The sequence below is a fragment of the Osmerus mordax genome, chromosome 14 (genome assembly GCF_038355195.1).
Source record: "Osmerus mordax isolate fOsmMor3 chromosome 14, fOsmMor3.pri, whole genome shotgun sequence".
Classification (NCBI taxonomy): Eukaryota; Metazoa; Chordata; class Actinopteri; order Osmeriformes; family Osmeridae; genus Osmerus; species Osmerus mordax.
In genome coordinates this window covers 15,536,568-15,550,028 of record NC_090063.1, presented here as the reverse complement: position 1 = coordinate 15,550,028, position 13,461 = coordinate 15,536,568, and the positions used below count along the sequence as shown (strand labels likewise).

The following is a 13,461-nucleotide window of genomic DNA, read 5'->3' as shown; positions in this document are numbered from 1 at the left end:
ATGGGGACCCAGGTAAGACCCTAACCTGATAAAGCTGATCCAGCACCAAGCCCACAATCCTCACTAGGGCTCCGAGTCTCCTTCAGTTTACATAAGGGCTTAACCTGCTGGTATCCTTAGCAGGATACAAAGGCTTATCGATATGACCAGCTTGTGTTTGTAATCTGCTTAATCCCAATGCCAGCCCAGTGCAGGTGGGGCCTGTTAACTGCACCGCACTCCAGTCCTACTGCAGTCAGAGGGACAGCATGACAGCCCATGTTGAACATGAGAGATGGATAGAAGATAGAGAGAAAGAGATGGAGAAACAGATGAATAGACAGGTGGATAGAGAGATGGATGGATAAGGGATAGAAAGAGAGATGGATAGTTATGGATTGAGTTATAGATGGATAGATTATTTATCCTCCAGGGCATATAGCCAGAAACAGGAGGCCATGCATGACAGGGTTGGAGAAGGACGTGGTCCCTCTGTCCGCCCTCCATCCATCCATCCATCCATCCATCCATCCATCCAAGGTTCCCCCCGTTTCTACGGGAACGGAATGCGCGCTCTCCGGACACGGAACGCTTCCTGTGTAAGGCCGGGGCCCCCGCCTGACGCTCGCTGGATGAACCCGGCGTGTCGAGCGGCCCCGCCATTCCGGCATGTTCTCTCCAGGGCCGGGCGTCCTCGTCACCCCTCCTCGTATCGGCGTCTGAATTGCACTTAACAAGCCCCAGACCCCAGCTCAGCCCCTCCCAAGAGGTCATCCCCGGGGCTTAATGCAGCGGGCTGGAGGTGGGGGGCGTTGGGTTCGAGGGAGAGGTACGCCTGACAGGTGCGGTATGCCGAAAATGAGCCGAGCTTTAGGGATGAGTAAAAGGACTGCCAGGGCGTGGGGTCGGATTACAGCAGAAGAAGAGAAGACAGAGAACTTCCTGTGTGGGAGCCCGTATCCTCACCAGGGCCAGGGGGCGGGGGGGGGGGGGGGGGGGGGGGGGGGGGGCTAGGAGGACGTGTGGAGGCGGGTTAGGGTTATGAGGATGGCGGCGGTGCACGCTGGAATGACAAGACTGCCATCGGTCTTGCGGTGTGACAATGTCCATGTCTAACCTCACCAGGGCGGGTGTGTGTGTGTGAGTGTGTGTGAGGTGGGCGGACTCAGCAAGAGTCTCTCCTCAAGGTACACATCCCAGCCTCCCTATTTGCTGGGAAGGCCTCACCAGCATGGAGGGAATCCCTGGCATTCCACACCCCAGAAAAACATTCCTCGCACTGCTCAGGCCAATGTGTGTGTGTGTGTGTGTGTGCGTGTGTCAGGAGAACCCATCGCTCCTCGTCCAAAAATCCCCCGTTTTAAGAGTCCACAGTTGTAATTTGGTCAGGAGAATTCCTCTTTCTGAGGCTGTCAAACAGGTGTCCTTTTCACCAGAGGGTTCCATGACGCGAGTCTACACTCAGTGAGAATCTGAACTCGGAGGAAAAAGGAGTGAGGCTGTTTGCCGTTCACAAAAACTCTCAAACGGCCGGAGAAGGGAAACGTTGACAGCTCGGCAGCCGCTGTCCAAGCGGGTAAGCTCGTTACCAAATTGAACATGTCAAGAGCGATAAAAAATAACCTGAAAATATGACTCTGCACATCGGCATCAGAGTCCAAGACTGTATCTTCTGGGACGGAAACATCTAGAAAACATCCATCTGTGAAACCTGATATCCTCACCAAACTCATCAGAGAGAAACTCTACTGATTCATTACACTGACATTTTTTCATTTATTTCAGACGCTCCTAACTTCGATCCAAAACGACGCAGAAATAGACGGGAGGTTACGACAGAGGTTGAGAAGTGCCTGACTATCACTTCCAAAACAACAGATTTCGGTGTGAATAGCATTCCTGAGTTTAGAGGCAGCAGCTTGCTGGATGTTCACAGGGAGAGAGAGGGTCAGGCAGCCTGGTTTCACTGCCCGTTGATGAGAGGGGGAATGAAAAGAGGCCTGGGTGGTCAAACCTCCCTCTGTGCACGTGTGTGTGTGTGTGTGTGAGAGGAGGTAGACAACAGTGCCTTCCAGGCCAGCAAGGGTACACTGTTGGCTCACTGCTGGTCTATGGTCAAAGTCACACACACACGCACGCGCACGCACGCACGCACGCACGCACGCACGCACACACCACTCCCCACTGGGCCAGCCGATAGAGCAGGTGAGGAGGAGAGAAAGTGAAGAGGGAAAGGGAGGGAAAAGAGTGTGTGTGTGTGTGTGAGTCAGGGAGAAAGAGGAGAAGAGAGAGGAGAGGCGGAGAGAACAAAAGGGAGAGGGAGTGAGAAAAATAAAGGGAGGGAAAGAGCGGGAGAACGAGTGATACAGAAAGAGACAGAATGGACTTCTTTCAGAATCCCTGGAGCTCTGGTAAACAGTGCAGTTAGAAGCAGAAGCTCTCCTCTCTCTCTCCCCCCTCCTCTCTCCCTCCCTCCTGTCCCTCTCTCCCCCCTCCTGTCCCTCTCTCCCCCCTCCTCTCCCTCTCTCCCCCCTCCTCTCTCCCTCCCTCCTGTCCCTCTCTCCCTCCCTCCTGTCCCTCTCTCCCCCCTCCTCTCCCTCTCTCCCCCCTCCTGTCCCTCTCTCCCCCCTCCTCTCCCTCTCTCCCCCCTCCTCTCCCTCTCTCCCCCCTCCTGTCCCTCTCTCCCCCCTCCTCTCTCCCTCCCTCCTGTCCCTCTCTCCCTCCCTCCTGTCCCTCTCTCCCCCCTCCTCTCCCTCTCTCCCCCCTCCTCTCCCTCTCTCCCCCCTCCTGTCCCTCTCTCTCCCCTCCTCTCCCTCTCTCCCCCCTCCTCCCTCCCCCCTCCTGTCCCTCTCTCCCCCCTCCTCTCCCTCTCTCCCCCCTCCTCTCCCTCTCTCCCCCTCCTCTCTCCCTCCCTCCTGTCCCTCTCTCCCTCCCTCCTGTCCCTCTCTCCCCCCTCCTCTCCCTCTCTCCCCCCTCCTCTCCCTCTCTCCCCCCTCCTCTCCCTCTCTCCCCCCTCCTCTCCCTCTCTCCCCCCTCCTCTCCCTCTCTCCCCCCTCCTCTCCCTCTCTCCCTCCCTGGCGACCAGGGTGCTGACAGCCTGTGTTTTCTCTGGAGTCTCCCCTACATCCACAGCTGCTCTGACTCGGAGCGTTACCCTGGGGTCTACTCTACTGTACTCTCCACTCTACTCTATTCTACCAGGCTCTATTCTGTGGACCTCTATTCTCTACTCAACTCTTTACACTACTCTGCTGTAGTCTGAAGTAGTCTACTCTTCATTCTACTGTGCTCTGTGCTGTCCTCTTTACTGTCCTCTGCTGGACTCTACTCTCTTCTACTCTGCTGTGCACTCCTCTCCTCTGACGTGGTCTCCTCTGCTGTACTGAGCTGGGGAGGGGGGGGGGGGGGGGCATGGTCTGGGGAGGAGGGGGGGGAATGGTCTGGGATTAGTGGGCTGCTTGATGTCCTGTTCCAACCATTTAGGGTAGTCCCCTCAGAGCGGGCTGCTGGAGGGACTGGATCCCCCGTAATCTCACTGCGGGGATCACAGCCGGAGGGGGGCAGAGGGACCCAGGCCCATCTCACTTTGATCAAACTCACTGACCCCTCAGTCAAGGTCAGCTACACGGGATAGTGACGCAAAGACACTGCACGTATACTGCACACACACAGCACATACACACAGCACACGTGTGTGTGACTCACCCGTCGTTGGAGCAGGTCATGAACTCTTCCTTGATCTTGGGGTGCCAGCAGCCACTGTTCAGCATGGCCGTGTGACCCTGGAGGACCACACACACAAACAACACCAGCTCAAACCTGCACCTGTTACCACAGAAGAGGCTGACAACTCTACATTTAACAACAGGAGACTCAAACCTCTACCTTCTTCTGTGGTTAGAGGCTGAACCCTCCACCTGTGACCACAGAGGACGATGGGATGATTAACGAGAGACCAGAGGAAGGATTACTCCCTCCTGCAAGGTGCTGCTCCACACACACACACACACACACACCAGTACAGCCAGGACTGCGAGAGAGGCTCTCATACACTGCAGCTGGCCCAGGGGACTCTGTGTGTGTGTGTGTGAGAGGCCAGCCTGCTGCTTCCTGTCACACACTCTTAGCAGACTGCTGTTACCATGACTGCAGGCAGTGCCTGGACAGTAACACACACTTCCTCCTCATCTGCAGGTCGGCTGTAAATGTTTACGACACATGACGCTCACTCCCCCCCCCCCCCCCCCCACACACACACACACACACACACAAACACACGCTGTAGCGAGGCGACATGCTAAATGACTCGATCGCTTCCATGTTCTGGAAAAGGGCATCAAAAACAAACAGGCCCTGTTCGCACTGATAGTGCTTTAATTGAAGGGAGGTAACTTCCATTGTTATGCACATCTGAACTGCTATACACACTCCCCCCCCCCCCTAACAGAGCAGAGACAGCAAATTGCCCAATGGCTAAAGAGAAACAGGCTTCAACACACTAACAGTAAACACCACATCAAAGGCACTTAATCACTACCAGCTCCGGCAGGGAAATCAAGATCTCTGGACTACGAGGAGAGCCCCTGAGTGTGTGCTGCAGAGAGAGAGTGTGTGTCTGTTAGAGTATTGGAGAGAAAGGATGTGTGTGTGTGTATTGGAGAGAGAGGATGTGTGTGTGTGTATTGGAGAGAAAGAGTGTGTGTGTGTGTATTGGAGAGAAAGAGTGTGTGTGTGTGTATTGGAGAGAAAGAGTGTGTGTGTGTGTATTGGAGAGAAAGAGTGTGTGTGTGTGTATTGGAGAGAAAGAGTGTGTGTGTGTGTACACACGTAGTGACAGATGAGTGTACATGGGTGATTAAGTAAGAAAGAGGAGAGCGGGAGAGATGGTGCATGCCTGATCTCTTGTGAAGGAAAGAAGGAGAGAGTGAGGATGAGAGAGGTAGAGAGGTAGAGAGAAAGAGAAGAAGGAAGAAAGAGAGGATGAGAGAGGGAGAGAGGTGGAGAGAAAGAGAAGAAGGAAGAAAGAGAGGATGAGAGAGGGAGAGAGGTGGAGAGAAAGAGAAGAAGGAAGAAAGAGAGGATGAGAGTGGAGAGAGAAAAGGAGAGGGGTGAAAGAGAGAGCGAGAGAGAGGGGGGGGAGAGAGGAAGTAGTGAGCAGTATTTAGACACAGAACATCAGGCAGGTCACCTTCAGTCATCCAGACTCTGGATCGAATCACTGCCTGGACTCGGCAAGACTCCATGGGAACGGATTAAACACAGTCAACACTCCTCTTACAGCCCACACACACACACACACACACACACACACACACACACACACACACACACACACACACACACACACACACACACACACACACACACACCTACCTTGGTGTACTGTGCCCCTTTACACACACACACACACACACACAGAATGGCTGGGATCATAAAAAGTAGTGGTGGGGTAAAAAAACAATTCACATTGAATCGTGATTCAGTCTTCTAGGGATTCAAATCGATTCACAAATCGCAACAAATTTTTAATCATGAGGTACTAAAAGATTCACACCCCTAATAAAAAGGTATGGCTAACTTGCTTTACTGCTCCCACACACACACACACACACACACACACACACACACACACACACACACACACACACACACACACACACACACACACACACACACACACACACACACACACACACACACACACACACACACACACACACACACACACACACACACACACACACACACACACACCTTAGTGTTGGCCATGTCCACGATATACTGGTCCCCTTTCACACACTCCATGACGTTAAATCCGTCTCGGTCCAACACCTTGGCCTGGGCGTTTCCCGACACCACCAGGACGACGTCGCCGGTGTTGCTGTACTGCAGAGACTTGATCTGGTGGCTGAGAGGAGGATGAGAAGAGCATGAGGTTAGCTTTAGGGTTAGCGTAGCTTTTAACCATAGGCGGAAATCCCCGGGGAACACGACCCCCCCCATCCTGGGAAAAATATGATTTGTCCCCCCCAATAAATCACTGTAAACATAAGTACATTTAAATAATATTAATAATGTACCTTTACATTTTAGTCATTTAGCAGACGCTCTTAACGGGCATTTAACTCATTACAATGTAGGCAATGTGTTACAGCAGTAATTTTGATGTCCCCCTCAAGAATTGCCCTTGAGAAAATGTCATACAATTGTCCCCCCCAAAATTGATAGCAGATTTTCGCCACTGCTTATAATGCCTGGCTGGCTCTGGAGGAGGAGACCGAGGATGGGGTAAGAGATGTGAATGAGGCTAGCATCAGCGTTAGCATTGCATGCCTGGCAGAGGGGGGAAAGAGGATTGGGATAAGAGAGGTGTTTGAGGTTAGCGTAGCATGCCCAGGCTCTGAGGGGAGAGGCAGGTGAGGGGCGGACTGATGATGCAGTATGAGGATGGCGTGTGTGAAAGACGTAGCTAGCTCTAGGCTAGCAGCGCAGCGGTGGCTAACTAGCATCAACTACAGACAAAACTCCCAACCATTAAGTCAAAAATGACTAAATGTGTAAATGTAAAAATACAGGAGCACACCCCACAATTTCCCCAGAAATAGAACCCTCTCTAGTTATCATTTCAGATCCTCCTCTTTGTTCAAAAGGAACAAGCTCTTTTACACATGTATGTCTGCCTGTTAAGATGTCAATGTCACAGTGACCAAGTAATTTGTACAAAACAAGCCCAATCAGTTATAAAATAACGTTTATCAATTTGCTATCTGTCTATAGTTGTCTTTTTCAGTCAAAAGTTCCAAACTTTTGACAAATGTTTTTGTTTTGGACAAGTACATTCAGGTGTTGGACAAGTAAAAAATGTGTCTAACTTGCCCGAAGGACAAGTGGCCCAAACATGTCAACCCCTGTAAGACATCTGCTAGTTTGCGTGAGCGACAGTGCGAGACCTCAGTGCCAGACGCATTGTTATGTAACTTTTAATCCTTGTGAAACGGACAAACACAAAACTAATGACAGGCTCTCTCTCTGTTACCATGGGAACGGCGACATTACACGGGGCGGAAAGCGTGTGTGAAACTGTCGGACACGCGTGTGTGATGCGAGGTCCGTTTGGTTCGGTACCACACAGGCAAGGTCTCTATCTGGTTTTGTGAACCGACTCTACAATACACTAGTGTAAAACGAGCTCAGCCATCGTCAGACAGCAGCTGGAAAACACACACACACACACACGACGAGAAGGCGTCACTGTTAGGGATTTCAATCTGAAATTGTTTTCCACTACTCTGGCCTGGTGTGCTTTTCAACAAAAACACTTTTCTCTACGCTTTGACAAACAAAACAAACGTTTGTTTAGTTTACTAACGTCAACAATATTCTGTGCATCTGTGGAGGATAAACCAAACTCTTTAATGTTAGACACACACATTCTCTCTCCTGCACATACACGCACTCAAACAAAGTAAGTACAGATAGCAATCCAGGTCAATGAGACCCAGCATTACCACAGCAGGAGGGAAATGGGACAGCAGTGTTTCCGGAGCAACGCTCAGCCAACAGCAGCGGTAGAGCCGATGCCCCCGTCTCCAGGGGTTACGACGCACTCAGAGGCCCCACTGAACCCAGACTCCTGATTGGCTCAGCTTTATGGAGGCCAGAGAAAAGTCTTTGCGATTGTGTTCATTTACAATAAAGTTGTATTAGTCTAATACAACTTGTATATGCGCCTGTACATAGAACTTGTATTATTCATATTAATAATATTGTATTCGGATACAATATTGTATTCTGTTATTGTATTTTACCCAGCAACCTCCAGGGGGATTTTAACCTGCAACCTATTAATCTGCAGGCAAATGCTCTAACCGCTGAGCTTTTCCTATCACCCTTCCTGCTCTGGAGAGAAGGGAGCAGGGTCTCACGCTGCAGCCCAAATAAGGTCCAGCGTGTCAGGGACCACGGAGGCTAATGGATAGCACCGCAATCAGGCTAAATGTGGCGTTCAGTTCTGCTAATAAAACAGAGGGAAAGCCCGGTCCAGCTCAGCTCATTGGTTCCTAAAACACCAGAGAACTAGTTCTCGGATGGGTTCTGTGGCTAATTAAACACGCATGGACACACGTGTGTGTATGCGTGTGTGTGTATTCGTGTGTGTGTGTCCATGCGTGTGTGTGTGTATGCGTGTATGCGTGTGTATGCGTGTGTGTGTGTGTATGCGTGTGTATGCGTGTGTGTGTGTGTATGCGTGTGTGTGTGTGTATGCGTGTGTGTGTGTGTATGCGTGTGTATGCGTGTGTGTGTGTGTATGCGTGTGTATGCGTGTGTGTGTGTGTATGCGTGTGTATGCGTGTGTGTGTGTGTATGCGTGTAAAACACATGTTTGTCCTCGTTAAATAAAAGGCAGCTAGTGTATGCAGGTGTGTGTGTGATCTGATGTACAGATGTATAGTGTATGCATGTATGTGTGTGGGCCAGTGTGTGTGTGTGGCCCATTATGTGTGTGTGGGCTTGTGTGTGTGTGTGTGTGTGTACACGTGTCTGTGAGTGTGTCAGTGTGTGTATGGGCCAGTGTGTGGGTCAGTGTGTGTGTGTGTATGGTCCAGTGTGTGTGTGTGTGTTAGTGTGTGTGTCAGTGTGTGTGTGTGTGTCAGTGTGTGTGTCAGTGTGTGTGTGTGTGTTAGTGTGTGTTAGTGTGTGTGTCAGTGTGTGTGTCAGTGTGTGTGTGTGTGTTAGTGTGTGTGTCAGTGTGTGTGTCAGTGTGTGTGTGTGTATGGTCCAGTGTGTGTGTGTGTTAGTGTGTGTGTCAGTGTGTGTCAGTGTGTGTGTCAGTGTGTGTGTGTGTGTCAGTGTGTGTGTGTGTGTCAGTGTGTGTGTCAGTGTGTGTGTGTGTGTCAGTGTGTGTGTCAGTGTGTGTGTCAGTGTGTGTGTCAGTGTGTGTGTGTGTGTTAGTGTGTGTGTCAGTGTGTGTTCTCTGGCAGCTCTCACCACTCGCAGGGCTGCAGGGAGCGGAAGGCCTGCAGGGCAGCGTCCATGCCGGCGAAGTCCCAGAAACGCACGTCAAAGTCGTAGCCCCCGGTGACCAGACGCGCCCCTGAGGGGTCCAGCGCCAGGGCCGACACCTGGGAGGACAGGGGCTCGTCAGACAGCACCAGGATTTACATTTAGTCATTTAGCAGACGCTAAATGTACAGGGACATTCTCCCCGAGGCAAGTAGGGTGAAGTGCCTTGCCCAAGGACACAACGTCATTAGGCACAGCCGGGAATCGAACCGGCGACCTTCTGATTACTAGCCCGATTCTCTAACCGCTCAGCCACCTGACTCCCTTTCATATACACATCGAGGAGAGGGGATGAGAGGGGTGAGGAGAGGGGATGAGAGGGGTGAGGAGAGGGGGTGAGGAGAGGGGATGAGAGGGGGTGAGGAGAGGGGATGAGAGGGGTGAGGAGAGGGGATGAGAGGGGGTGAGGAGAGGGGGTGAGGAGAGGGGATGAGAGGGGTGAGGAGAGGGGATGAGAGGGGTGAGGAGAGGGGATGAGAGGGGTGAGGAGAGGGGGTGAAAGGGGTGAGGAGAGGGGGTGAGGAGAGGGGATGAGAGGGGGTGAGGAGAGGGGATGAGAGGGGTGAGGAGAGGGGATGAGAGAGGTGAGGAGAGGGGATGAGAGGGGCGAGGGGAGGGGATGAGGAGAGGGGATGAGAGATGTAAGAACTTACTACTTTGGTGCCATGCTGCAGAGAAATCTCATGGGTGTCTGGAATCTTTTTCACTGGATTCTGAGAGATAGAGAGAGGGAGAGAAAAAGATGACAAAGGGAGAGAGAGGGAGAAAGAGAGAGGGAGAGGGAGAAAGACAGACAGAAGAAATACAAAAAAAGGGAATAAGAGAGAGACAAGAAATAGACTGTCATACATGCATGGTAGCACCCTGGCTCAGTCGTACATTATATATCAGCTTTCATGGCCCGAGTGACACAGCCGTACTAGAACCCGGTACACCTGCACCCAATAGGCAGGCAGAGATCAGCCCGGGGCTGTGACATCAGCGTGACATCAGCGGAGGCTCTGACATCCCACCTGCCCTGAGAACTCTGGGAGTCTGGCGAGCATCACCCATAACCAGCACACAGCAAGGAGACGTTTACTGCTCAGGGGGAGGGAGGGAGAGGGGGAGGGAGGGAGGGAGAGCGAGGGAGGGAGAGGAAGGGAGAGGGAGGGAGAGGAAGGGAGAGCGAGGGAGGGAGAGTGAGGGAGGGAGAGGGAGAGCGAGGGAGGGAGAGGGAGAGAGGGAGGGAGAAAGAGAGAGACGGAAAGCGATGGAGGGAGAGGGAGAGGAAGGGAAAGAGAGGGATGTATGGGGAGAGAGAGGGAGATAGAGAGAGAAAATGCGAGGGAGGCCCAGTGACTAAGATGATAAAGCACAAGTTGTCAATGAGGATACCATCTGGTCTGCTGTCTATGGGTGGTGCACTACGGGAGGCCAGGAGGACTCAAAGCGATGCAAACAGGCTTTGAGACGAGGATGTAAGAAGCTTGGTGTGATAATGAAACCCTGAATCTGCTTAGAAACTCCAGCATGCTAATCCTCCAGTGAATAAAAGCTAAATACACAATGCACTGAATCAGCTCACAAGATAATTCTGCTGAAGCTGTGCTCGGGGTGCTCTGAGACTACATTGCCCTCTAGTGGTAGAGCGCCCTAAAACATTCAAAATCCTACTGAAGTGATACTATATATATTTTATAATATATATATATTGTACCATGATTATAAGGAAGTCAATGTCAGAGCAGGTGCCAAAACGTAAAACAATGACTGTTTAACAATCCGAAGAACGCTAAGAAAGTACTTGCGTTCTTGAGAAGAACGTTCTTGCCAAGCGTCTTGCGAGAACGGTCTTGCAAGACCACGAGGACGGAGAACGATTTGAGATGTGTGTGTTCTTGCAATGACTTCTGGGAAATCAGATGCGTTCTCGCTGACCAAGTCACCATCCGATGCATCCTCAATAAAAGGGGCGGATCAAGAACATTTCCGGGTATTTTTGGCGTTCTTGGTGACTTGTGTTCTTTGGATTGGAACCGTACTTGGGCAATGAAAGATGACGTCAAACGAGTTCGCAAGAACACAAGAACGGAGAAAAACGTGGACTGATAACTAGCCACTGTCAACTTACATCATCTTCGTCGTCCTGCATGTCATCATCATCATCATCATCGTCGTCGTCATCGTTAGCTGTGCTGCCGGTGTACCCTGGGGGCAGGGGGGGGCCCACAAAGTCCCCATCCTCCTCCTCAGCCGTGAGGCTGGGGGGCACCGGGGGGCCGATGAGACTCGAGTCGGAGTCACTGTCTCCACTGCTGCTCTCGCTCTCCTGCTTCCTGCTGGAGCAAGCTCAGTGGTTAGAGAAGCCCACTGCCCATCCAGAGGTTCGCAGGTTCAAATCACACCCCTGTTCCGTACGTTGCTTACGATAAAAATGTCTGCTAGATGAATAGATAGTACAAGACATACGCCTATGAGTTATACAGCTATAAGTTACACATAAACTGTTGGAGAACACAGGCCCCTTGAGTCATACAGCTAATAGGTTCTACATCTACTCCCACCCCCCATTGGGGCCCTGGGTAGTCAGTCCCACTCCCCCCCCCCCCCCAACACACACTTCGACACCCCTGGTTGCTAGCCTATGATTGGCAGGCGTACCTGGGGGCTTTAGCTGGGCCTTGGGGCTTGTCTCTCTTGGCCGGGCCTGAAGGCTTGGCAGACTGGGAGCCCTCGCCTGCATCCTCCTTCATCCTGTCCTCTGAGGATGACACAGCCGGGGTTAGAGACAACACACACACACACACAACTCTCTCTCTCTCACACACGCACACACAACTCTCTCTCACACACGCAAACACAACTCTCTCTCTCTCACACACGCGCACACAACTCTCTCACACACACAAACATACCGATCTCTCTCTCAAACACACGCACACAACTCTCTCACACACACCTATCTCTCTCTCTCTTTCTCTCTCTCACACACACACACATCTCTCTCTCTCTCTCTCTCTCTCTCTCTCACACACACACACCTTTCTTTCATACACACAGCCTTTTAACACTTTAAACAACTCACCTAACACATGCTGGCTCCTTTCTATGGCTGTTCTCCGGGTCTGCTCAAAGATGGCGTCCAAATCAAAGGTTCTGGCCTTCTTACCTGTTACACGGACAGATTATTAACATACCATAATGTACATATCACTGACACACATGCAGAAAGAGAACTGCTTATCGTTTACAGCATTTGACCATCTATGAATAGGTCAGAGGTTAAGATCCTCCTACGTACGTCGCTTTGGATAACAGATCGACGGCTAAATGAATGCATTACAATACATGCAGCTGTTTAGGTTTATGTGTGTTTCCCCGCCTCACTGTTCATATTGGCATATGACAATATTCCACATCATACCAAAGCCAGAGAACCCCATGATGGAGGCCATGTCCGCATCTTCGTCAGACTCTGAAAAGCAGAAAATACAAACTTTTAGACTTAACACGTTAGGCATTTGTGTCAGTTTCATTCAGTCTAGTTTAGCTATTGCTAATGAACGCATCGAACGTGATGTGGCTACTCTACGTGGTGGCTAGCTAGCTAACTAATTATTTCACCACTGAGTGGTATCGCTGAGCAAACCTTTTACTAAATAAAACCTCTTCAGTTTACAAGTATGTGTAGATTACTAGCTGCTAGCTACTCAAGACACCATGCCAACAAACAAGCCTGCTAGCTAACTAGCTAGCTACAGTCCACTTTCTGACTTGCATGAGAGAACGTCAGTTCTTGTAGAAAACAATGAATGAGGTTCATACATTTCTCATGCACCACCGTGTGTACCATCAGTCCAAAAATAACATATACATAAATATAGTTAGGTAGATACCTTTTCCCACTTTGCTGGGATCCATGATGTTCCCCGCTCAGACAGAAAACAAAACGTCACGTGGATGATACGTTTTAGACGCCGGGACAATCGCCTTAAACATCCGGCTTTCCGGGGTAAGAAACACTGACAATAAGTCGACGTTTCCCACAGTTACCCATTAGCAAATGGTGTATCCACTATGTCAAATGCTTAAACACTGACGAGTGATGATTAAAAATGTATTATCTTAATGCAGGATTTTTGCTTTATTACAACACGTGCGTTTGTTTACGTCTGTTCTAGAATGCTGAAACGTGTGGACAGTCTGTCTGGTAGGGTGACCACGTTTTGTGACCCGGTGACAGCCGGCTGCTGTGTGCCAGCAGTATGGGTGGGAATTGTCGCTGCAGTATACGAGCCCACAATTATATAACGACTTTCCTCTTTCGCACAAGAAACAGTCACATTATTCTCTTGAAGCAACATCTTTATCTAAACAATAAAACAGTACAAATAAACGTGAGACAAAAACACAATATAAAAACGAAATTCAAACTTT

General features: G+C 50.7%; 1 protein-coding gene across 2 annotated transcripts in view; it reads right to left on the bottom strand.

The window, feature by feature from the left end:
• Nucleotides 1-12,978, bottom strand: part of LOC136956515 (WD repeat-containing protein 70) — a 49,310-nt gene extending 36,332 nt beyond the window's left edge. Inside the window, exons 1-9 of one of the 2 annotated variants that reach the window (XM_067250425.1) lie at nucleotides 12,921-12,978; nucleotides 12,449-12,499; nucleotides 12,110-12,193; nucleotides 11,686-11,785; nucleotides 11,156-11,363; nucleotides 9,696-9,755; nucleotides 8,968-9,101; nucleotides 5,734-5,887; nucleotides 3,685-3,761 (exon numbers count right to left, since the gene is read on the bottom strand). In XM_067250425.1, coding sequence (XP_067106526.1) covers nucleotides 3,685-3,761; nucleotides 5,734-5,887; nucleotides 8,968-9,101; nucleotides 9,696-9,755; nucleotides 11,156-11,363; nucleotides 11,686-11,785; nucleotides 12,110-12,193; nucleotides 12,449-12,499; nucleotides 12,921-12,945 — 893 coding nt within the window. In that variant the 5' untranslated portion in view covers nucleotides 12,946-12,978. The remainder of the gene's footprint in view (nucleotides 1-3,684; nucleotides 3,762-5,733; nucleotides 5,888-8,967; nucleotides 9,102-9,695; nucleotides 9,756-11,155; nucleotides 11,364-11,685; nucleotides 11,786-12,109; nucleotides 12,194-12,448; nucleotides 12,500-12,920) is intronic. The other variant, XM_067250426.1, reaches the window with a different exon arrangement.
• Nucleotides 12,979-13,461: the final 483 nt, after the last annotated feature.